General features: G+C 43.0%; 1 protein-coding gene across 2 annotated transcripts; it reads left to right on the top strand.

Annotated features, from left to right (window-relative positions):
* The first annotated feature begins 775 nt into the window (after positions 1-775).
* On the top strand, positions 776-24,265 carry LOC119790507 (nucleolar protein dao-5-like). 2 transcript variants are annotated; one of them, XM_038296055.1, is made up of 15 exons: positions 776-1,026; positions 7,377-7,508; positions 7,589-7,705; positions 7,787-7,912; positions 8,007-8,126; positions 8,215-8,331; positions 12,092-12,205; positions 12,297-12,422; positions 15,546-15,650; positions 15,732-15,854; positions 17,440-17,586; positions 17,668-17,784; positions 19,831-19,968; positions 20,054-20,179; positions 23,314-24,265. In XM_038296055.1, exons 1-15 carry the CDS (start codon positions 981-983, stop codon positions 23,490-23,492), a joined length of 1,833 nt encoding a protein of 610 aa, XP_038151983.1. In that variant the 5' UTR covers positions 776-980; the 3' UTR covers positions 23,493-24,265. The 2 variants fall into 2 exon arrangements, with proteins under 2 accessions (XP_038151983.1, XP_038151982.1); XM_038296054.1 differs by having other exon boundaries at positions 777-1,026; positions 7,377-7,511.
* The last annotated feature ends 429 nt before the right edge of the window (positions 24,266-24,694 follow it).

The following is a 24,694-nucleotide window of genomic DNA, read 5'->3' as shown; positions in this document are numbered from 1 at the left end:
TAAAACTGGGGAATAAATAACCAATATGCAGCTATGGACATTTTTACAGTAATGGATATTTGAAAATAGCAGCAGCATCAGAGATGTGCAGAATGACAGCAGCATTTTCAGAATCAGAATTCTTTATTGTCATTGCTCCACAGGGGTGCAACGAAATTACTTGATTATTATTTTATTTAACTGACTAAGGTTTCTATCATTACATTTGATTTTATTTGTTCCTGCTCCCGGTGGTTGGAACATTTATTCCATTCTGGATTCTTGTGAGTGTAGTCTTTGTTCACTTCACAATAAAAAATAAATAAACAGTTTTGAAAACTTCTCTATTCATTCCTTTCCTGCTTTGTGTGTCAACGTTCACGGTTGCTAAGCAACAGAGCATACGGCGGTAAAACCCGCCGAAGGGTAGACCTGGTCGAATTTACAGCCAAAACTCTTCCGGTCTCCGTATTTTCAAAGACTTCGAAGGATCCAGTCTAGGTAGACCGCGTCCTTGGAGGACCCGTCCTAGGTTTTCGAACAGAGCCCACTGTCCATAAAAACGAGCCACTAGTGCCTTAAAATCTAAAAAAAAAAAAAAAAGTCTTTCTAATCTTAATTTTTGATCCTGAATTTTTAGTTTTATATTTCAACCAAAAAAATCGACCAATTTTCAACCAAAATCTCATCCAAGGTGCATTAAAATATCGCCTAATCTCGCATCTTTAGACTGTAGCAGTTTTCAATTAGACTCTGTTACCAGGCAACCACGTTCGAACGTCCTGCGTCATCAACACCCGCCGCCCGCCTTTTCCTTTTTAGAGCTAACCGGAAGGAAACAAAGCAGCCTCTAACGTGCCGTTAACTGTGCGGTTTGGAGCGTTTTCCTGGGGCTTCGGGAGACGCGAGCAGCGCCTGTGTATCGGCGGAGCTCCGCGGCGAGGCTGGGATTTAAGAAAAGCGGCGCAGTTCGCCGTGATGAAGTGAGGCGGACCGTGAGGATGGAGTGCAGCGCTGCTAGCAGCATGGTGGCGCACCGATCTGCAGGTAGCCGCTCGAACACATCACTGCTGCCAGCAGCTCTGCTGCACACACAGGCCTCTGGCTTTGTTCACACAATCCTGCACGGATTCACCACATTCATCCATTACATCTGTCACCTCGCTGCTAAAACTGTTTACTCTGAATTTTAAAATCAAAATCAATATGCAGTTTTGTAAAAAAAAAAAGAAAAATAAACTGTTTTTGCATGTATTTTAACCTTACTTTCTTAATGTTATGTATTTTTTACAGTCAGTATTTTGTTTTTGGGTGATTCTGTCGCCTTTTCTGCCTCTAATCCTGTTAAACTCTTTGTCCTTCATCCCATTGATTGATCAGACTGTTTCCAGGATAAGAAAGTTTTTCTCTCCAACTCAATAAAATAACATATATCCTTAAAAAAACACTTTTAAAACACAAAACCTTATTCCTTTATAGATCACATAGTGAAATGCTTTGAAAATCAACATTTCCAGTGATATTGGAATCCAGGATAAGACCTTATTACCTTTGGAGCATTAAAAACTATGGATAATTTTAATGGCATAGATTGATGCCAATGTAATAATAAGAAACACCAACTTGCCTGAAAAATAACAAAAGTTCTTCTATAAGAAATTCATGAAAAACACTCAGAGGGAAAGAAACACATTTCTTTTGGTGCAACATGACCTTAGAGGCATTAATGCTGATACTGGAACTTAAACCTAAATGCATTCAATCTGAAAAACTCACACAAAGAGAAAAGACAATTAGAAGAAATTTATCGATACAATAACTTTGTCTTTGGCGCTCAGACCTCGGCGGGAAACATAGTGCTGGATTCTGATAGATATGCATGAACAGGAGTAAAGAACAGGGTGGTGGAGTGGAGATGGATGAAGTTGGTCAGTCTGCAGACTGCTGGTTAGAGAGACGGTCTGCTGAGCTTAAGCCGGGCGTACGCGATTTTCCAATCTTTCGATCGGGCCGACTTTCAGCCTGATCGTGCGTCGTGTAGTGTACAGGGGGTTACGAGGGGCGATCAGTCTCTCACGACCACCTCCCGATCAGGAATCGTGAGGTCGGGAGAAAATCAAACATGTTTTTTCGTGGGAAAAAATCGCTCTGGGTGGAAACAAGGATTCTTCTTCTTCCTCTCAGATGCAAACCCAGCATCATGGCAGGGGTGGAATGAGTGAAATGGAGTTCTTTCTGTAAAACTGACAGACCATAGTAGCCACGTTTGCTCAGCCATGTCTTTTTCCAAATACGTCGTCGCCTTTTATTTTTAGGGCTTTCAGCAAAAAATTGCCAAAATTACCAAGGCAGCGTGTTTCACTCCAGTGAGCTTCATATTGCTAATCGGACTTGTTTGGCTCCAGGATAGACGAGTCCGAGTGCGCCATCTCACTGCTGAGCTGAGTCCCACCTGGTTTTTAGACGTACAGTGTGAGCAGACAGATCGCATCAAAAGTCTTTGGCCGAACATAAGTCATGAACTGTGAGTTCACACTGTACGACTAAACCCTGGGGTTAGTCGTACAGTCATGTTTTTGGTCTGTGGGAGGAAGCCGGAGTACCCGGAGAGAACCCACAGGGAGAACATGCAAACTCCACGCAGAAAGAGCAGGACCAGGAACCCGGATCTTCTTGCAGCACGGCGGCAGTGCTACCCACTGTTCCACTGAAAAGCCCTATTTATTATGATATTTACTATTCCTTAGAGTTAGATTTTTGTTCTGCTGTAGTTTCCTTTCTTACCACTGTCTCCGTATGCTTCATTATGTACTTTTAAACAGCCTGTATTGTATTAAACATTAGGGATTGAACAGTTTATGAAAACCGTCCGAACCACTCGGTTCTACTGTCTCGGTTCGGTTCGCGTGTGTTTCGTTCGGTTCATGCGCTGCTCCTTTTTCTCATAGGCGAAGCGTTTACACTCCAGAGCAGAAGGTGGCGTAACTGCGACCAAAGCCAACCACCAGTAGTAAACAAGAAGAAGAAGAAGCGAAGCGGCGTAGCCGGGTGTAGCAGGAAAAAATCAGTTGTTGTGGAGAATTGTGTGGGTATGGCGAGTGGGAAAGAACTGGAGTTGGAAGACGCGCCAGCAGCACTTTATAGGTCTGCTGTATGGGACCACTTTGCATTTAGAGTGACCTACGATGACGGCGGAAAGAAGGTTGGGGATAAAAGTGCAACAGTGTGCAAGCATTGTGCAACACGTTTTGTTTATGCTAACAGCAACACGACCAACATGTCATGCTAACAATCAACATAGACCGAACCGAAAACCGTGACCACGAAACCGTGAACCGAACCGTGGATTTTGTGAACCGTTCCACCCCTATTTATCATTTATCCATTCATTTTCCATTTTACGGGCGAGAAGCGGGGTCCATCCTGGACAGGTCTCCAGTTCATCGCAGGGCAACACAGAGACAAACAAGCATTCACGCACACACTCACACCTAAGGAGAATTTAGAGAAGCCAATTAACCTAACAGTCATGTTTTTGGACTGTGGGAGGAAGCCGGAGTACCCGGAGAGAACCCGCAGGGAGAACGTGCAAACTTCATGCAGAAAGAGCCGGACCAGGAATCGAACCCGGATCTCCTTGCTGTGCCTACCCACTGTGCCATTGAACAGCCCCATTTATTATTTATACTTATATTTATGGTTCCTTAGAGTTTGATTTTTGCTCTTTCTTCCCACTGTCTCAGTATGCTTCATTATGTCCTTTTAAACAGCCGGTATTGTATTAAACACTCGCCCTGACTGTAGTATTATAATTAGCATTAATTATTAACTGGATGTAAGTAAATTAAAATTAAAATATTGGGGAAAAAGGACTCTATTTCTGTGCCTGGATTAAAGAAGTTTCTGAAACACGAATTTAACTTTTAACCCCTTAAAACTCGCCGGGTCGCCAGCAATTCAGAATGTATAAAATTCCAACGGTAAAATTTCTACCAGCAGGTGGAGCCATTGCGCACTTCTCCAAGCTGACACCAAAAGTTTCAACATATTCTCATTATCAGTTCCTATGAAATCGTACGAAAAGTTATGCACAGTATTTCGTACGTTTTTGACGTTTTTCTTCGAAAAAACACATCAGTGCGCATGCAGACAGACGAAAAAAGCAGATCCGCGGACGGACGTAAAACTGGTACGACATGCTGATGAAGGTTCTCAGTCATCCAGGTCATAGTCATTCCGTAAAAATTCAAAAAAAAATTAAAAAATATCCATTGGACTTGGTTTTCAAGATTTGAAGACGTTTCGCCACCTCTCCAGGAAGCTTTCTCAATTCAAATGTTGAGAAAGCTTCCTGGAGAGGTGGCGAAACGTCTTCAAATCTTGAAAACCAAGTCCAGTGGATATTTTTTAAAATTTTTTTGAACTGGTACGACAGTGCAATAATTACTTCATGATGTCTCTCACTAGGTTGCTTGCTGTTTTGTATCTTAGGGTTAGGGTTAATTGTATGTTAAATTCTACGTTATTGAATGGTGTGTAAGATGCGCATGCGCAAGGATATCTTGTCTCGAGGCAAGACGTAAAAATACGAAGAAAAAAACGTCAAAAACGTACGAAATACTGTGCATAACTTTTCGTACGATTTCGTATGGATAATGAGAATACACCGAAAGTTTCATACCCCACAGCTCTGGAACTGTTATAGCTAGAGGTCTGAAATTTTCTGCATTTGTGGCTCACATGATGTAGAACAAATATAAAACAATAAAACCTGCCTTTTCTCAAGAATGTCTTTATTACTGTGTCGTCTTTTATCTCTTCTTAACGACTTAAAATTGAAGCTAGGTTTTATAAAAATTCAAAGTTCTTAAAAAGCAGAAAAAGTCTCAAACAAAGATCCAAAAATCAGGCAGAGGCAGCTGAGTCCACGTCCAGGGTGTTTATTTCAACACATCCACACGGAGCTGGTCACCGGTGAGCATCAGCAACAACAACTGAACAAATGGTGAAAACAGCCCTCTTTTATACATTTCACTGGGCTTGGGGCTCCTCCCCCAAGCCCTTCCTTTGTTTACATCATTCCAGGTGTTTTTCTTCGGGTAAAACCAATTATTTTTATCTTATCAGTGGAAAACCCCTTTCAAAGCATATTTTTTATATATTTAATCAACAGTCTTCGTTACAGGTTATTGTGACATTTCTTTGCAAATCATGATGACATTTATTGCTACTAAATCATAGACACATCATTTCTTAATTATCAACCTGTCAAAACAAAACTTTCATCCAATGTAACTTATGATTATGACATTTCTGTGAGAGCGGTCTCACAGGTCATGATGACTTCTGGATAGGGATGGGGATCGAAACCCGGTTCCATCAAGGACCCGGTTCCACTTTTTTCAAAACCCGAAAATCAATAACGTTTGGGCTTATCGATACCGCTATCGAGTCTGGTCGTTTTTTTTTTTTTTTCTCCCGGAGGTCCTGTAACATAATTGTGTGTGTCTCGAGTCGCGTCACAGCATTTAAATCTAATCAATCCGATCACTGCAGCATGTCCACCAATGTTTTGGAATGAAATTGTAAGCAAACAGATATTAAAAGTAAAACAAGTGAAGTCTGGCACTTAACTTCGCTTGCGACTCGAGAATGGCTGAACGGACGAAAAGGTCTATAGTTTGGCTTCATTTTACCAAACTCAAAGATAAAGAAGAAGCGAAATGCAACTTATGTTGCAAAATCATCTCTTTTAAAGGGGGGAACACAACCTCAATGGCCAAGCACATTAATATTGTGCATCAAATAAAGGCCAAATGCAGTACCTTCGACTGTCTCCGGGTTGAAAAGACTCCTCCTCCTCCGGCTGCTGCTGCCGCACCATTGTCTACCCGTCTTCATCATCCACTCAGAGTACCACTGGTAAGCGCGCACACAGACTTTGAAGCTTGTCCGGTCAGTTAAAAATAGTAATTGTGAAATCCGTATTGTAATCGGCAGCATACAAGCTAGTTAGCTTGAAAAGTAAACAAAGTTTCAGACGTGCTGCGTGATGATGTGTTCAGATTGGCTCAGTAAAACGACAATTAGGTTATCATGATGCGTTCAAGTGCAACGTAAAGAAAAGGGAAATTGAGTTTTTGGCGAGAAACATGAGTAATACAGTTGTATATTGCTCTAATTATTTTAGAATATATAATTAAACTACTGATGCCAACATTTATTAAAAATTACATTTAATTTAGAATATGATTATTTATTTGCTAAATATTTTCCTAATCACTAAAAACATGATGAAAAGTGACAGTAGACAATACATTAACCAACAATTGTGAAAATGTATATATTTTTTTTAAACCAAAAGAAGACCTTTCTTCAAAATATAGGACATTTCTTCAAATAATTTTTTTTCCCACTTCCTTTCTGTCTGTTAAAAACATATTGTCGCATCGTCTTTCCACCAAATAACAGAAAAGTATCGATAGTGGTATCGATAAAGACTCGGATCGATAAGGAGTATCGATAAAGGTATCGATATCAATAAATATTAACGATCCCCATCCCTACTTCTGGATGCACTTAAATCAGAAACTTATGACAGTTTAATCACAAATATGTCAAAACTAAGCCTCTCTTCCCATGTGATTTAGGACCATAATATTACAAGCCAGGTCAGCCTGACCCATGTGGCACCTGTGCGTTCCTTGTTCCAGTAAAACATCACCCTTTCTAGGACCAGTACTGTACAGTGCATTTTGAAGATGACAACTCTATTCATCACAATTAGCTTGGCTAAGCTTATCTGAACTGGGCAACCTTGATATGTCAAATAACTCATTTTTAATGAGTATGCTTCTTATCACTAAAGAGCCTGTACCCTGCATTCTCCTGCAGATCCCAAACTTCCAGGGCCAGGTGCAGAGTTACACACACACACTGCTCTGCTTCTCTCATCTTGGCCTTGAATGTCTGTTTTACAAAAGTATTTGTGAAAACAACTTTAAACTATATTTTATTCTAATCATTGGTGCAGATTAATACACAACAACTGCTGTTCAAAAAAGACCTATCATTTCCAAGAATAAAAAAACAACTTTAAGTCATGTTTGAACTGAAGCAGGCTGGTCTATGTTCTAGTCACCCAATTTTAATTCATATATAAGAAACTAGAGGGTGTTTGCTTTCAAATAATGTATTGCAGATGTAATTTGGACTTACAGTTCCTAAGTTATTTGCTTTTCCATTTGGGTATGCAAAATAGGCGAGGATTACCCAAAATGAGGTGGCTGTTAAGAGGTTAAGACAAAGCAATTTAGATTTTTTTATAAAGTGTTTTCTGTTATTGAGCTATTCTGGTACCAACAAGCAGTAATATTGTGCTTTCTGTAACCAATCAGAGAAAGAAAGCTCTGGCTCCGACGACGAGGAGTTCGTTCCGCTGTCAAAGCTCCTCATGAGGCCACAGGAAGACCAGAAGAAGTCGTTTGCTAACTCTGAAGGCTCCAACACTGGTTCTAAGAAGAGTGGAGGTGGTGAGGACAAACATTTCCGTGTTTATTAGAACCCATTCCAGACCTTTAAGTTTTTAACCTCCGATCTTTTCTTGCAGTTTCTGGCGACTCCTCTGACGAGAAGCCGCAGATGAAGAAGAAGAAGAAACCTGCAGGATCGAATAAAAAGGCGTCGACTCCTCCCCCGTCTGACGGCTCGGTGGAACGCCACTCAGGTGTTCCTTCGCCACACATGGACCTTATTATAGCTCAGCTTCCTGAGGACGGTTTTAATGTTCCGCTTTTCGTCTCCTCAGATCCAAACACAGGCAATGATTCTGACGACAAGCCTCTGGTGAAAACCTCCAAACCTTCCTCCAGGTCACCGAGGAAGAAGAAAAGCCCCGGGAGGAAGAAGAAACCTGCTGGTAGGAAGAAGGAAGGTAGGATGTTTCCTCCAGGTTCCCGGAGGCTGCTGACCGAGCCCAAAGCATCCGCCCTCCCCCACCCTGGTGCTGATTTTTGTTTTCTTCGCAGCTTCAGATGACTCCTCAGATGAAGAACCGCCAGTAGAGAAGAAAAAACCTCCCACTTCAGCAAAGAACCAAAAAGAATCATCTCCTCCCAAATCGGACGCCTCAGAAAACGGAAACTCAGGTGTTCCTTCATCACTTATGGACCCAATGTCACGGCTGAGCTTCCTGATCTGGGTTTGAATGTTCTGGCATCTCTTCTGTCTCCTCAGATCCAAACACAGGTGATGATTCTGACAACGAGCCTTTGGTGAAAACCTCCAAACCTTCACCGAGGAAGAAGCAAACCCCAGAGAGGAAGAAGAAACCTGCTGGGAGGAAGAAGAAAGGTGAGACGCTCTTTTTCTCGTCTCCTTCTGCACCAATCTGCTTTAATGGATGTTATTTAAAACAGAAAATAAAATAAAAAGAAATTAATCTTCAACACTTAGGAGGTTTAAGCCTCCGCCTATTGATGTGAACAGCTAGAAAGTAGAGCCCTTTTTGGAATATGTCACTTCCACTTTGGCTGAACCTCTCACCCTCAGATTCCACATCCTCCGTCAGCGCTACACTCTGCTAGCCTCGTGAGACCATCCTGATCTCGCAAGCTTTCAAGGTTTCACTCGCAGATCAGTCTGGAGACTCTCCTTTAAAGAAAATTTGGAGCCGTTCACCAAACGAACGTCCAATCAGCGTTGGCTTTGAGGCGGGTTGAGGTGTGACGAAACGAGAAGCGCCACAATTCAGTCTAAAGAACATGGCGGCTTCAGCCGATGAAAACTAGCGTTAGCGTGGCTATCGAGCAATTTTTATGGGAATTACAGAGTATTTCTTCACTGAAAGAAGAGCAAAACACTGCTCTGGAGGCTTTTCTCAGAGGAAAAGATGTTTTTGCTCTTCTCCCGACTGGTTTCGGCAAGAGTTTGATCTATCAATTGGCTCCTCTTCGTCGTCGCTCTGTTAGTACGTCATATGCTTCCTTGATCTGATTGGTTTATTTGGCCCGTCTATCACCAACATAGGCCAATCAGCTAACCAGTATTTTCGCCCCTTCCCAAAATTACTTCAACGGAAGGTTTCCAGATGGATATGCGGAACAAACCCTTCTGGCGGAGTCAGGTTAACGCTCTGCCCTGCTCACGTACGTCATGCGGAATACTGTAAAATTCAGCTTGATTAAAAGCAGAACTCACAAATACTCAAGTGTTAAAATATAAATCTGAGACGAAAAAAAATAAAACAAATCCAACCACTTAGTTGGATTATGTTGATTTTGATAGCAAACAAAGATTTAATAAAAAAATAATTAAAAAAACAAAAGTCGCACTACTACCAAGAATCCAAAGTTTCATTCAAATAATATTTCAGTATAAATAGATCAATAACCCAAAAACCTTCACAACCAATTTATAAGTAAACTCAAATGTCGTTTCTCAATTCACGAGAACGCGAGTACGTACTCGCGTATGTGTATTGGAACAGAAGTGTACTCGTGACATCATCACATTCAACGTTCGTTAGCATTTCTTTAACAGTCAAAACTATTTATTAACGAGCGGTAGTTCACACATAACTAGACCGAGAGAAGTGCACTACAGACGGGGTAAATTTAGCCCTGGCTGCGGTTACCTTCGGAGGTCTGCTGGTCACTCTGGTCCGCTCAACGTCGGACTTTTTTTTAAAATTTCGCACTAACTCTGTAAACAGACCACACAGGGAGGCTTCAATGTATAATGTTATCGCTTCAAACGATTTCAAAACATACTTTTGAAGAACAACAGCAGCAGAAAAGGGAATGTTTAACTTACCACTGTGAGCGCTGTCTGGAATCAAGCTGCGGCCGCGGGGGGAAGCGGTCAGTCTGAAGAACGCACAAGTCTGCTCTGATGCATGCTCGATAAAGAGGGCGGGGCGAGAACAACATCTGGGGATTTGGTGCGTTCTCGATCTGGCGTTCTCGAGAATTGGAACGGTGCTGAGGCTGATGACGTGTCACGAGTACACGAGCACACGAGAACGCTCAAGAACGCATATTGAGAAACGGCTATTGTCTCAATTTTATATCTGCAAAAACATCCCTAATAACTGAAAGTCCAAAACTGTCCGTTCTTTCTGTTTTTAATAATATTGTCCAACCAATCAGATCAACGAAGCATATGACGTACTAACAGAGCGACGACGAAGAGGAGCCAATTGATAGATCAAACTCTTGCCGAAACCAGTCGGGAGAAGAGCAAAAACATCTTTTCCTCTGAGAAAAGCCTCCAGAGCAGTGTTTTGCTCTTCTTTCAGTGAAGAAATACTCTGTAATTCCGATAAAACTTGCTCGATAGCCACGCTAACGCTAGTTTTATCAGCTGAAGCCGCCATGTTCTTTAGACTGAACTGTGGCGCTTCTCGTTGCGTCACACCTCAACCCGCCTCAAAGCCAACGCTGATTGGACGTTCTTTTGGTGAACGGCTCCAAATTTTCTTTAACGGAGAGTCTTCAGACTGATCTGCGAGTGAAACCTTGAAAGCTCGCGAGATCAGGATGGTCTCACGAGGCTAGCGTCTGCTGTGCACCGGACGGCGTCCTCTGGGTGCAAACTCCGATCAGTTTCCTATATGGCTGATCTGCGGCGCTGTGTTTCATCTTTCTTCCTTTATTTTTCGACTTGTTTTTAACGGACAACCAGACAAAAACTCCCTCTGCACAGACCTATCAGTGCGCGTCTTCCTCACCGGTCAAGCCGTGCACGCCGACGCACACGGCCCTTTTTATTGAGAAATTTCTCTACGCCAAAATATTCCAGCATATTAATTCCCATCATTAGTTTTTTAACCAGTGGGGATTTGAAATATTACCAATGACATAAGTGTTCTACAAGACAGTTTGTCATCGGTACACTTTAATGTACTTTATACAAAAAGAGAAAAATAACATAGTGGTTATTGTTAGGTTTATTCAATGATGATTATAAAATTAATGTGTGCTTATGAAACATTTTTGCGAGGGGAAGCTCCACTCCTGTCTCATGATCCAGTCAGGAGACCATCCTGCCTTGTCATTCTGATGGAGCATTCTGTCTTTATGAACTGATCAATTGTTCTGTCAGAACAATACTCTGTTTGTAACCATGCGTCATGTTCTGTTAATAAAACGCTCTGCGGAGGAGGTCCAGTGGGAGACAGTGTTTGAGTCTGGGGTTCAACTGTCTCTCCTTCCTGCAGGAATTGTATCCATAATTGTGTATTTCAGTTCTTTTTAAGCAAAAACCTACATTTTATGAACCCGACAGTTATGTTACAATACTAGTCTGTCATGTTAATCAATGAGAGCGCTTCCACATCCACCGCTACTCCTCCGCACGTCATCGTCCACGTACGTCTTCTCCATCAAAATACCAATTCAAGCTACTTTTTGCTCCGCTCCGGTTCGGCCAGGTCAAGATCCGCAATTCAAATCGCACCAAACAGGAAAAAGAACATGGAGAAGATCCAGTTTGTCAAATTGAAATATGGTAACAGATCGGTAAATAAACATCAGAGCATAATTCTTACATATTCACCAAAAACTAAGTCCGTTTAATTAGATTATTGATTGCAAACTATTGATACTTCCAACAGACCAGGAAGCAGATTTCTCATCTCCCTCAAAATATTTATTTTATACCGAGAGGCTTAAAAGTTTTATTAATTAATTCAATTAATTTTATTATTAATTAAATACTGTCACAATAGTTTCCAAGAGCCCCTCTCAAAACTTCAAAACAAACATCTTATCACAGGAATGGATGCTGATTTTGGAGGTAGAGAACATAGTTCATACAAACCCTGTATGATCCTAGTTATCCCCGTTACAAAAATCCACAACAAAAATATTTTAGTTTTAGTTTAATAATAAAAATAATATTGGGCATGCTCTCCTCGAGGTCCAGGGAAGTTATTAATTCAGATCGCTTCACAGCAGCTGTATTCAGCCATGGTAGTGATGTGTTTTATGTGTTTCAGCATAACGTGACGTTTGGATTAGATTGACACCCTGTAGCCTCCCCTGTTTCAGAGAGCAGCCGCCGCCACCAGTCTCTGGTGATCAGACTTTAACGATTTAATCTTTTCTGGTAGCTTCAGATGACGACTCTGATGACGAACCACTGATGAAGAAGAAAAAACCTGCAGCAAAAGACAAAAAGGTGTCGACTCCGCCCCCATCTGACGAATCAGCAGACAGAACCTCAGGTGTTCCTTCACCACACATGGACCTGATGTTATAGCACATTTTCCTGAGGCTGGTTTAAATATTCTTCTGTTTTTTTTTTTGTCTCCTCAGATTCGAACACGGGTGACGACTCGGACTACAAGCCTGCAGCGAAAACCTCTAAACCTTCCTCCAGGTCACCGAGGAAGAAGAAAACCCCAGGGAGGAAGAAGAAACCTGCTGGTAGGAAGAAGAAAGGTGAGACGATTTCTCTCTTCTTCCTAAAGTCTGTCTTAGTTCTACTACTGAAGTCGTGGTAAAAATAAAGTACAAAAGTAAGTTTTATGCTTCAGACATAAAGGAGATGATCGGATCTCCATAAATATGACCCCTTAAATAGCAGCTGATCAAACCTCCTGAAGCGTCAGTTAGCAGAACCTCCTGCAGCGTCTGTTAGAACCTCCTGCAGCGTCAGTTAGAACCTCCTGCAGCGTCAGTTAGAACCTCCTGCAGCGTCAGTTAGAACCTCCTGCAGCGTCAGTTAGAACCTCCTGCAGCGTCAGTTAGAACCTCCTGCAGCGTCAGTTAGAACCTCCTGCAGCGTCAGTTAGCAGAACCTCCTGCAGCGTCAGTTAGCAGAACCTCCTGCAGCGTTAGTTAGAACCTCCTGCAGCGTCAGTTAGCAGAACCTCCTGCAGCGTCAGTTAGAACCTCCTGCAGCGTCAGTTAGCAGAACCTCCTGCAGCGTTAGTTAGAACCTCCTGCAGCGTCAGTTAGCAGAACCTCCTGCAGCGTCAGTTAGCAGAACCTCCTGCAGCGTCTGTTAGAACCTCCTGCAGCGTCTGTTAGAACCTCCTGCAGCGTCTGTTAGAACCTCCTGCAGCGTCTGTTAGAACCTCCTGCAGCGTCTGTTAGAACCTCCTGCAGCGTCTGTTAGAACCTCCTGCAGCGTCTGTTAGAACTTCCTGCAGTGTCTTAGAACCTCCTGCAGTGTCTTAGAACCTCCTGCAGTGTCTTAGAACCTCCTGCAGCGTCAGTTAGCAGAACCTCCTGCAGCGTCAGTTAGCAGAACCTCCTGTAGCGTCAGTTAGCAGAACCTCCTGCAGCGTCTTAGAACCTCCTGCAGCGTCTGTTAGAACCTCGTGCAGCGGCTGGTAGAACCTCGTGCAGCGGCTGGTAGAACCTCGTGCAGCGGCTGGTAGAACCTCCTGCAGCGGCTGGTAGAACCTCCTGCAGCGGCTGGTAGAACCTCCTGCAGTGTCTTAGAACCTCCTGCAGTGTCTTAGAACCTCCTGCAGCGTCTTAGAACCTCCTGCAGTGTCTTAGAACCTCCTGCAGCATCTTAGAACCTCCTGCAGCGTCTTAGAACCTCCTGCAGCATCTTAGAACCTCCTGCAGCATCTTAGAACCTCCTGCAGCGTCTTAGAACCTCCTGCAGTGTCTTAGTACCTCCTGCAGCGTCTTAGAACCTCCTGCAGCGTCTTAGAACCTCCTGCAGTGTCTTAGAACTTCCTGCAGCGTCTTAGAACCTCCTGCAGCGTCTTAGAACCTCCTGCAGCGTCTTAGAACCTCCTGCAGCGTCTGGTAGAACCTCCTGCAGCGTCTGGTAGAACCTCCTGCAGCGGCTGGTAGAACCTCCTGCAGCGTCTTAGAACCTCCTGCAGCGTCTTAGAACCTCCTGCAGCGTCTTAGAACCTCCTGCAGCGTCTGGTAGAACCTCCTGCAGCGTCTGGTAGAACCTCCTGCAGCGTCTTAGAACCTCCTGCAGCGTCTTAGAACCTCCTGCAGCGTCTTAGAACCTCCTGCAGCGTCTTAGAACCTCCTGCAGCGTCTTAGAACCTCCTGCAGCGTCTTAGAACCTCCTGCAGCGTCTGGTAGAACCTCCTGCAGCGTCTTAGAACCTCCTGCAGCGTCTTAGAACCTCCTGCAGCGTCTTAGAACCTCCTGCAGCGTCTTAGAACCTCCTGCAGCGTCTTAGAACCTCCTGCAGCGTCTTAGAACCTCCTGCAGCGTCTGGTAGAACCTCCTGCAGCGTCTGGTAGAACCTCCTGCAGCGTCTTAGAACCTCCTGCAGCGTCTGGTAGAACCTCCTGCAGCGTCTGGTAGAACCTCCTGCAGCGTCTTAGAACCTCCTGCAGCGTCTTAGAACCTCCTGCAGCGTCTTAGAACCTCCTGCAGCGTCTTAGAACCTCCTGCAGCGTCTTAGAACCTCCTGCAGCGTCTTAGAACCTCCTGCAGCGTCTTAGAACCTCCTGCAGCGTCTGGTAGAACCTCCTGCAGCGTCTGGTAGAACCTCCTGCAGCGTCTTAGAACCTCCTGCAGCGTCTTAGAACCTCCTGCAGCGTCTTAGAACCTCCTGCAGCGTCTTAGAACCTCCTGCAGCGTCTTAGAACCTCCTGCAGCGTCTTAGAACCTCCTGCAGCGTCTGGTAGAACCTCCTGCAGCGTCTGGTAGAACCTCCTGCAGCGTCTTAGAACCTCCTGCAGCGTCTGGTAGAACCTCCTGCAGCGTCTGGTAGAACCTCCTGCAGCGTCTTAGAACCTCCTGCAGCGTCTTAGAACCTCCTGCAGCGTCTTAGAACCTCCTGCAGCGTCTTAGAACCTCCTGCAGCGTCTTAGAACCTCCTGCAGCGTCTTAGAACCTCCTGCAGCGTCTGGTAGAACCTCCTGCAGCGTCTTAGAACCTCCTGCAGCGTCTTAGAACCTCCTGCAGCGTCTTAGAACCTCCTGCAGCGTCTTAGAACCTCCTGCAGCGTCTTAGAACCTCCTGCAGCGTCTGGTAGAACCTCCTGCAGCGTCTTAGAACCTCCTGCAGCGTCTTAGAACCTCCTGCAGCGTCTTAGAACCTCGTGCAGCGTCTGGTAGAACCTTGTGCAGCGGCTGGTAGAACCTCCTGCAGCGTCTGGTAGAACCTCGTGCAGCGGCTGGTAGAACCTCCTTCTTTATGTATTGAAGCAGAGATATCTTTAGGTCCAGGTAGGATTCCTTGGACATTAGAATCAGCAGATTGCAGACTAATGAGGAGAATCAGTAACACTTAGTCACAGAATGGGGCGTAGCTTCAGCCAATTATCAGCGTTTGTTTGGTTTCTACCCAATAAAGCGACGGCAGGTGGATCAGATCAACCTCTGACTGGCTAGTTTGCATATTGTGAGGAAATTGGAACGCCACCCACTCCAACGTTTAACTCTAAATACTTTAGTGTGCAGATGTAACACAGAGACAGATGAAGATTCCTCTATCACTCTGTACTTGGGAGGAGGGTTTTTTTTGGACAAAAGTGTACTCCATTTTTTGTGCACGGTTCTTTTATTTTTTACTTTATTTCATAAAGGGTTCTGTCTGTTTAGTGATTTTCTTGTTGAACTAATTCTCTCACAGATGAATCCTCCGATGACGAACCGCTGATAAAGAAGAAAAAACCTGCAGCAAAAGACAAAAAGGCGTCGACTCCTCAATCTGACGGCTCAGTGGAAAGACAATCAGGTTTCCTTCACCACACATGGTTCTGATGTCATAGCTGAGCTGCCTGAGGCCGGTTTGAATATTCTTCTGTTTTTGCCTAAGGTTCCAACACAGGTGAAGACTCTGACAACGAGCCTCTGGTGAAAACCGCCAAACCTTCCAGGTCACCGAGGAAGAAGCAAACCCCAGAGAAGAAGAAGAAACCTGCTGGTAGGAAGAAGAAAGGTGAGATGGCTTCCTCTCTTCTTCTTCTGCAGCCCCACACAGACCCGCTGCTCTTTTATTTACGGTAAAAAGGAGTAAAAAACCTGCTGTGAATGGAGGGCTTCACATACCAACATGTGATAAGGGTCATGCTTCAGACATAAAGGAGGTGATCAGATCTTCCTAAATACAATCCCTTATCTAGCAGCTGATCTAACCGCCTGCAGTGGCTGATAGAACTTCCTGCATGGAATGCTTGAACCTCCTGCAGCCGCTTGTTGCACCACCTACAACGGCTTGTAGAACCTCCTGCAGTGGCTGATATAACCTACAGCGGCTGTTGGAACCCTCCGTAGCAGCTTGTAGAACCTCCTGCATGGGATGGTAGAACCTCCTGCATGGGATGGTAGAACCTCCTGCAATGGCTTGTAGAACCTCCTGCATGGGATGGTAGAACCTCCTGCAATGGCTTGTAGAACCTCCTACATGGGATGGTAGAACCTCCTGCAATGGCTTGTAGAACCTCCTACATGGGATGGTAGAACCTTGTTTCTTGGCAAATGAAATGTGAAAGTCACTTGCCCTTTGGGCAAGTGGTAAAAATCCTTAACGTCAACCCCTGTGGTAGAACCTCCTGCATGGGATGGTAGAATCTATACTGGGTTATGCCTCAGTCGGGTATGGGATATTGCAGAACCTCCCCATTCCTAAGAAGTGGACCCGTTCTTCTGGTTCAATTTGCATGTTTTCCAAGCCAAAACAAGTTTTCGGGCTTCTATATAAAGCTTGGAACTCAACACTAATTTTACCATTTTGAAATGAAAAAGCTTCCTGGATGGGAAGTAAAACGTCTTCAAACTTGGATAAAAAGTCTAGTGGATTGTTTTATTTTTTTACTTTTTTTTTTTTTTTTGGAATGACTGACCTGGATGAATCTTCACCAGCATATCATCATACCTCCGCCGCCGTGCTTCATGGATCTGATGGGTTTGGTTTCCTTGCTCTGAGCTTTCTGCTCTCATCAGTCCAGATAAAATTCCTCTCAAACTTAGAACCAAGTCCTAGATGATGCTTCTGGTTTTTTTTTGCCCCCATCATTTTTCCGAGCCTCGCTCAGCTGAGTCTTCTGGATCCTCCAACCCTGGGTTGGGTCGCTTTCTCGGCCTGTAGTCGGTTAGACCTGGTACCACTGGCGATGTTGCATTCTCTCAGTCTAGGTTTCCTTTCTGAAAAAGAAAACTGGGCCCCCTGAAAGGGTTTCTATGGCTCCTTCAAATGTTAGAAGGTTTTCCACCTTTCAAGCTTAACTGAAGTTTCAGAGCAAATGAGCCAAAGTTCAGTTCTACCTGGATGTGACCGCAGCTTCCAGTGATTTCCCTCTGGTTAAAATCCTACAGTCTTTAGCCCAGAGATGTCCTCCAGCTTTCCCTAGCTGATGGTTCCTTCTCTAAAGTTATTGCTGAAGTCTTTCCATCTTGCTGTTTTAACAAAAACCTGTCAGCAAACTGATCCATTAATTCATTAATCTGAGATCATTTTTGAACAATGATTCCTGATGGTTTTTCTAGGCAGTAAAAGCTGTTATATACCTCCTTTTTCCCTGCAGAGCCGTCGGACAAGGATGACAGCTCTGACGACGAGCCTTTAAACAAGATAGCTGAAAAACTTCCCTCAAAGAGGAAGAGAAAAGCCGTCGTGAGGTATAAAACCAGCGAGGTGCATAAATCCCAGAGGAATGCGGCCAGGAAGAGCGGTGAGCAGGAAACTTTGAACGTCTCTTTAAATGTTTTTTTTTCTCCCTAATTTAAACAAACTAAAGCTGCTTTTCCTCCAGTTAATTATGCAGAGACTTCCAGCGAGCACAGCTCTGACGACGACCAGCTGGTCGTGATGAAGAAGACGACGAACGGTTCATCTAGGATGAAATCTGGAAAACAAAAATCACTCAAAGGTAATCAGACTGTAACCCCCAGATTCCACGTACTCCGTGAGCGATCCGATCCGCTCAACACGGATCGTGTTAATCAAAGAGAAATGTTCCACTTCCACCGTTGCTCTTCCACACGTCACCGTACACTAAATGCTGATTTATACCCACTTGTTTTGTTTGTCTGACCGCCATTGTGGAAAACGACTGGTAAAGATGGAGCAGCTAGAAGAGCGAGGTGCGTGAGAACGCTGGGATCCTTTTTCCACCTGGATCCCCGCTCTTTTTCACCCTCATGTCCCTCCGTTGCCGCAGAAACTATCCCCCACTTCCTCACCGCCTCGGCCGTATCTAGACCCACAGCTAGTTCCTGATTGTCCCTCTTGCGTTTTGGCGTGGAATAACAGGGTTCCTGCTGGTCCTTAAAAAGTCTTTAAAAGGCATTGAATTCTTCAAAATAAAACAAAGGCCTTAATTGGTATTAAAATGTCTTAAATTAGTCTTTCGAAGGTCTTAATTTTTAAAACATCATAAATAAGATAATTTTTATTACGATTTATTTTTGTAATCTAAATAAAACATTAAAATTGACAATTCTTTTTTTATAAAAAAAAATAAACAACGGCTCACCATTATTGGTTCCGTCCCGATAGCGGAACCAATAAAGCGTTGTTGCGGCCGGGACATTTGGGAGATGCGCCGTTAACTTTTTGTCTGGAAAATCTGAGCAAGTGTAAATGTAACCAAAATAGTCTCCAGCCAAGAGTTTTCTCCATGGCCAAAACCAGGGAACATACATGAGGCTCAGTGGATTTAGTGCAAGAAGTCATTCAAGCTCAGAACGATGGGAATTAAGGCAGTGGAGTCGCACATGCGAAGCACGAAACACAAAGCGTCTAAATGGAGTTACAGAGAAACAGCCGGTATTTCTCAGTTTAGTTCCACCCTTGTCTCTGCAACGCCTCCACTTATCACCAAATCAAACATACTAAGAAAACCATACAAAGAAAAATAGCTGCAAAAAAGACTTAGCACTGGTTATGTTGGGGCTTTAAAACTGATTTGTTTTGTTCCCTGCTAAAACAAAGTTTGTGAATTCAGTTAAATAATTGTTAAAATATATCTGTCATTTGTGTGTTTTTAGCTTTCTTCCTGTATGGGAAGCTTTTCAACATTTGAAACATTAGTGCAGTGGTTTATGTTAAAATAAACCTTTGGGTTCAGTTGTCGCAAGCAGGTTTTTCTTGTGTTTCTCGTGAATTTGGTCTTAAATTTTTTTTTCAAGTGGCTTAAAAAGTCTTGAATTTAACTCGCCTTATGCTGTAGGAACCCTGCAAGAGCGCATCTCACCACTTCAAAACTAACTTTTCATCCCAGGCAAGGATGCAAAAATTTATCCGTATCTCATATAAACCAATTTACTACAATCCCAGTTATGCCTGTTACAAAAATCCACAAAACTGCATTTATGCTGAATACTGATGGGGATTTTTTCAATTTGTGATATTACATTAAGTGTTCATTTCCTTATGTTTTGCTCCTGCAAGTTTAATAATACTGTAATTTTCTGACTATTAGCCACAGCTGAATATAAGCCGCAGGTTTTTTATGTTTAATGTCCGTCTTTCTCTCTGTGGTTCTGTCTCGTACCACTCGCGGTAGAAAAGTCTGCTTCCGGAGGACCTCCGCATTCCCGCGCTCTCGGCTACCGTACTTGTGTGTTGAAGCAAATGTGACGTCAACATGGTGGATGATAAAATCCATAGATTTAGGTATTACGCTAGTGGCCGTTAGCTGTAAATGTCCATAGATAAGCCGCATTGTTATATAAGCAGCAAGGTGGAAAAATGGGGAAAAAGTCACGGCTTATAGTCCGAAAATTACGGTAATAAAATCGCGCATGCTCTCCTCGAGCTCCGAGGAAGTCGGAGTAGAGTCGGAGGCTGTAGGCTTTGCTTTGCGGAGGCATCTGGAATGGAGCCGTGCAGTTACGGAGGATGTGGGATTTCGGGGTTAGTGTTCACTCCGTAGTCACGAGCATTTCAGGCACTAATTCATCCGCTTTTTTAGACGCTTCGTCTTCAGGCAGCGGCTCGGACGAAGACGATGATCCTCTGAAGAACCTGGTCTCCAAGAAGAAGCAAACGGCTAAGAAACCCACGAAGAAGAGCAAGAGGCCGCGAGGAAGACCACGGAAAAAGTCCCAAGGTTCTTCAAAAACGGTCGCTGACTAACGGCTCTGTGACCTGAACCGCTTCCTGACACGTCAGCTGCTGTCGCTTTCTCCCTCCAGAAATCTGCGATGATGACGACAGCTCCGATGACGAAGCTCTGGTGAATCGCTCAGACAACCGAAGAAAAAGCACAACCAAGACATCGGCCAGGAAAAGGAAGAACCAAGATCTTCAAACATGGAAAGGTACGACTACTCAATCAGAAATGACTTCAAACATGACTTTGGTTGTTAAAATGTTTCACCAGCCTTACTTACAGCAATTATTATTTTTACTGATTGTTAAAATTTGCTGAGCTTTATTTTTACAAAAAAAAGGAAACCAGAGCCTGAAGCGAGTCTTGATTTAAATATTTAATACAAAATAGGTTTTTCTGCAAATCCTCAAAATAATTAGATTAAATGTACCGTAATTAAAAAAACTGGATCCAATTACATGAAATCAAACATTCATTTATTTTTTATTTTTGTACTTTCTGTCAGAATGAAAAATATTTTATAAAAATGAAACAAAATGTGAAACATTAAATGAAAACAATGAAAGGACAACAGATTAAACTGAATTCTAATTCTGAAACAAATCTGGAAACATGAAAAATCATCGACCAAAACCAGTAGGCCTGGCCAGGGGCGGATTTAGGAAATTTGGGGCCCTAGGCAAAGACAGTCAGGGGGCCTTCTGAATGGAGAAGGCAACCCATAAAACAGCCCCATTCTACAGATAGAAAAATGTTAATAGAATAGACATCCATTATCTGTTCTAGGTTGTGTCCCTCTCTTCTTGTCCCTTTTCTTCTTGTTTTCCTCTCTATGTTTTGTACTCAGCTGACTTTTCATGCTGTCTCTAAAGGAATGAAAGATTTTTTCCAAGCACTAAGCTCACTTAGCTGATTGCTCCTTCCTGTGTTTCCAAAAAGGCCAAAGTAAATAACCCAGTCCTTCTTTTCACTGTAGACAAGCCATGATCTGCTTCTCTGTTCTCCATTTTTCATTTGGATGAAATAATAGCTGCATGAATCATGACAGCAGACAAGATAGAGGAGAGCAGGAGGCGGGGTTACCAATCTACTCGCTCTGGAGAGCAGAGTTCGCTGCTTTTAGATGTTGTCTCCAAAGTCTCCAGTAGCAGAAAAAAGTCTCTAGATTTGGCGCTAGGAGCTTTTTAGAAATCAAAGTGCTAGAGGGGTCTGAAAAGTGGCTAAATATAGCGACTAAAGCGCTAAGTTGGCAACACTGCTCTTTGCATGGTTTGTTTTCAAATGGTTTGCTGCTGTCTGTTTGGACCTTTCTGAACATGTGCAGCAAATGGACTGATCCAATATGGTGGACACTGAAGGGGTGATTGCATATTAACGAAAATATTTTTATCAAAAACATAATTAATGTGCACAGATAAGTAATAGCTGTAGTAACCATACATGTAAATGGAGTTTTATGGGGCCCCCAGGAACTTCGGGCCCTAGACAACTGCCTAGTATTGCCTAATGGAAAATCCGCCCCCGGGTGTGGCATTCTGCAGGAATGGGCTGAAGGATGGAAGGAATCCCATCTAAAACAGTGGGACAGGTGTACTTTCTATGGAGAGAGATCATAAAGTTAATGCTGCAACAACTAATATGTAACTGAAATGTAAAATTGGAAAATAAAAGTAGAATGAAGCTGAGTGAGGGAAAAGTGGTCGTCATGTCCTCCAGCAGCCTAAGCCTAATGCAGCATCATTGTAGAGAAAAAGAAAGTTTTAAGGGTTTTGAACAGAAGCCCAGCTGTAGTGTTTTGGATAAACTGAATGTTTTCAAATACATTTTGTGGACGTTGATGGTAAAGAATCACCGTATTTCAGCCTTGGAGTATCAAATCCAGTGACTATTTGCTCCGCATTTCCATCTGGAAACCTTCCGTTGAAGTAATTTTGGGAAGAGGCGAAAATACTGGTTAGCTGATTGGCCTATGTTGGTGATAGACGGGCCAAATAAACCAATCAGATCAACGAAGCATATGACGTACTAACAGAGCGACGACGAAGAGGAGCTAATTGATAGATCAAACTCTTGCCGAAACCAGTCTGGAGAAGAGCAAAACCATCTTTTCCTCTGAGAAAAGCCTCCAGAGCAGTGTTTTGCTCTTCTTTCAGTGAAGAAATACTCTGTAATTCCAATAAAACTTGCTCGATAGCCACACTAATGCTAGTTTTCAACGGCTGAAGCCGCCATGTTCTTTAGACTGAACTGTCGCGCTTCTCGTTGTGTCACACCTCAACCCGCCTCAAAGCCAACGCTGATTGGACGTTCGTTTGGTGAACGGCTCCAAATTTCCTTTAACGGAGAGTCTCCAGACTGATCTGCGAGTGAAACCTTGAAAGCTCGCGAGATCAGGATGGTCTCACGAGGCTAGTTTTGCACTACTCCGGGACAGAACTTTCAGTAATTTGGCGATCCTGCTGTGATTTCCTGGAAATCTTTCTTATGGTGGATTTTAATCACATGATCAAAGATGAAAACAAGTGTCTAAATGCTCCTTTATTGTTTAATAAAAGTTTGAGATCAAAAGTAAAGTAAAAAATGCCAGAGCTGTTAAACTGTTATTAGAGCAATAAAAGCTACTTCTCAGAACATTCAAGAATGATGGAGCGGATGAGAGAAATCGGAGATCAAAAAGTTTTATTTATTACCGTAAATCCTCTAATATTGGCCTGTATTCCATTAGCAGCCGGGTCTCTAATAATGGCCGGTTTTGCTGTCGGCGGGGGTAAATAATGGCCGGACGCTAATACAGGCCGGGGCTATAATTAGAACCAACAAAGTTCCTGGCCAGTCCTCAGCAACCTGTGATAGTAACATGCAAGTACCACAGGGGGGCAGTGTTTACTAACGAATCCAAGCCGTTAGGTAGATTGTTTGGTTTTTGTGACCGGCTGTGATGGCAGAACAGTTTCCATTCATTTATTTAAAAACTTTGTTTCACCAAGATTCCATTCTGTGTCTTTTTTTAATTTTTATTGCCGTGCAGAAAAATGGCAGCTGCGGGAAGATGTCTGAATAATGTTCTATATATCGTTATATGTCGTTTACTGTACTTTTTCAATAAATAAACCTAGTATTTTATCGGTTCAAAGAGAAACAATCTGGTTTTTATTCATTTCTTTGGTCGTCTGTTTTGATCAAATGGAATTAGAGTCCTGCTTCTAATTCTGGCCTCCTTCCAATAATGGCCTGGACCAAGATGCACCTGAGTGAAATAAAGGCCCCGGCCTATATTAGAGGATTTACGGTAATTTTTTTTTTTAAATTGATCTCCCTGTTTGACCTGATGTTTTGTTTCAGACGTGCCGAGCAGCATTTCAGACGAAAAGGATGCAGTTCAAGAAGCTAAATATCCAGAAGTGACCAGATTGGTGAGAATCGCTCTGCAGAGGTCAGATGGTGAAGCCAAGGAGTCACCTGGACCCACCAAAGAGGCCCCAGCAGGTCGGTTCTACACCGTTCATCACCGGTTCTGCTGATGGTTAATAAACTAACTGACAGGTTTTGGGTTTCTTTCTGTGCAGAAGGTGATCAGACTGAAGACAAACCAGAAAACACAGAGAAATCCTCTGAGGAGGAGTGAGATCGAGGCTCCCTGAAAACTACAACTAGCCTGGAAGTCCATCCGTAGATTTTATACCTTTTGTTCCGCATTTTAAAGTTTTGGACCAAATATTTTTTTTTTTAGGTTCCAGAAATCTTTAAATGTCGTCTACTATTTTATTTTTTTTCTATTTGTGCCTGTTTGCCTGGATTTTTTAGATGGTTTTTAGTCGTGTTGTGGATTCACCGCTATGCATGCACTTCTACACGTTCGATTTCAAGCTTCTCGTTTTCTTTTTCAGGATGAAATTAGATCAAATCGCTTATTTAATGTGCCACTGAATTTATTAAGCCAACTCCTGATAAAGAAAGAAATGGAAAAGTTAGTGTTTTCCCAGGTAATCGATTATAAAAATTATGTAAATCTTAAGCAACATTTTAGAAACTTTCACTGAATTAATGAATTTCTGTTTGTCTGTAAATGTCTGCGCTTTTTTGGGTAAAAAAAAAGAAAAGAAATGGTTACATTTTCCTCTTTCCTTTTTGTTTGAAGGAGAAATAAAGGAAATGTTGGGATTTTTTTTTCTATGGTTGCGTAAAATCAGACAAGGCGATGATATCCTGCAACGAGCTAAAGAAGAGAAACGATTGCTGTTAAATGTTTGCAGGTTTTATGTCTGTTGATAATAAAATTTGGTACAATATTTAATCATTTGAAAACTTTTTTTGTTTTCTTTTTTTTTGTTAGTTTTTGCGGCACTAGTGGCTTGTTTTTTTAGACAGTAGGGTGAAAGGGGGTATGAGAGGGAGAGAGACATGCGGGAAAGGACCACAGGCCGGATTTGAACCCAGGTCAGCCTTTATTTGAAATCCTAAGGAGTTAAAACATTATTATATTTATATATATATATATATATATATTACACACATACTATGTGGGGACAGTGCTAGCCATGCTAACTATGTAGGGGACAGTGCTAGCCATGCTAATTATGTGGGGGCAGTGCTAGACATGCTAACTATGTAGGGGACAGTGCTAGCCATGCTAACTATGTAGGGGGCAGTGCTAGACATGCTAACTATGTAGGGGACAGTGCTAGCCATGCTAATTATGTAGGGGCAGTGATAGCCATGCTAA

This window comes from Cyprinodon tularosa, unplaced genomic scaffold (assembly GCF_016077235.1).
Source record: "Cyprinodon tularosa strain WSP-4 unplaced genomic scaffold, ASM1607723v1 ctg366, whole genome shotgun sequence".
Lineage (NCBI taxonomy): Eukaryota > Metazoa > Chordata > Actinopteri > Cyprinodontiformes > Cyprinodontidae > Cyprinodon > Cyprinodon tularosa.
Note: the sequence above shows the minus strand (reverse complement) of the source record. Positions and strands in the feature narration are given on the sequence as shown.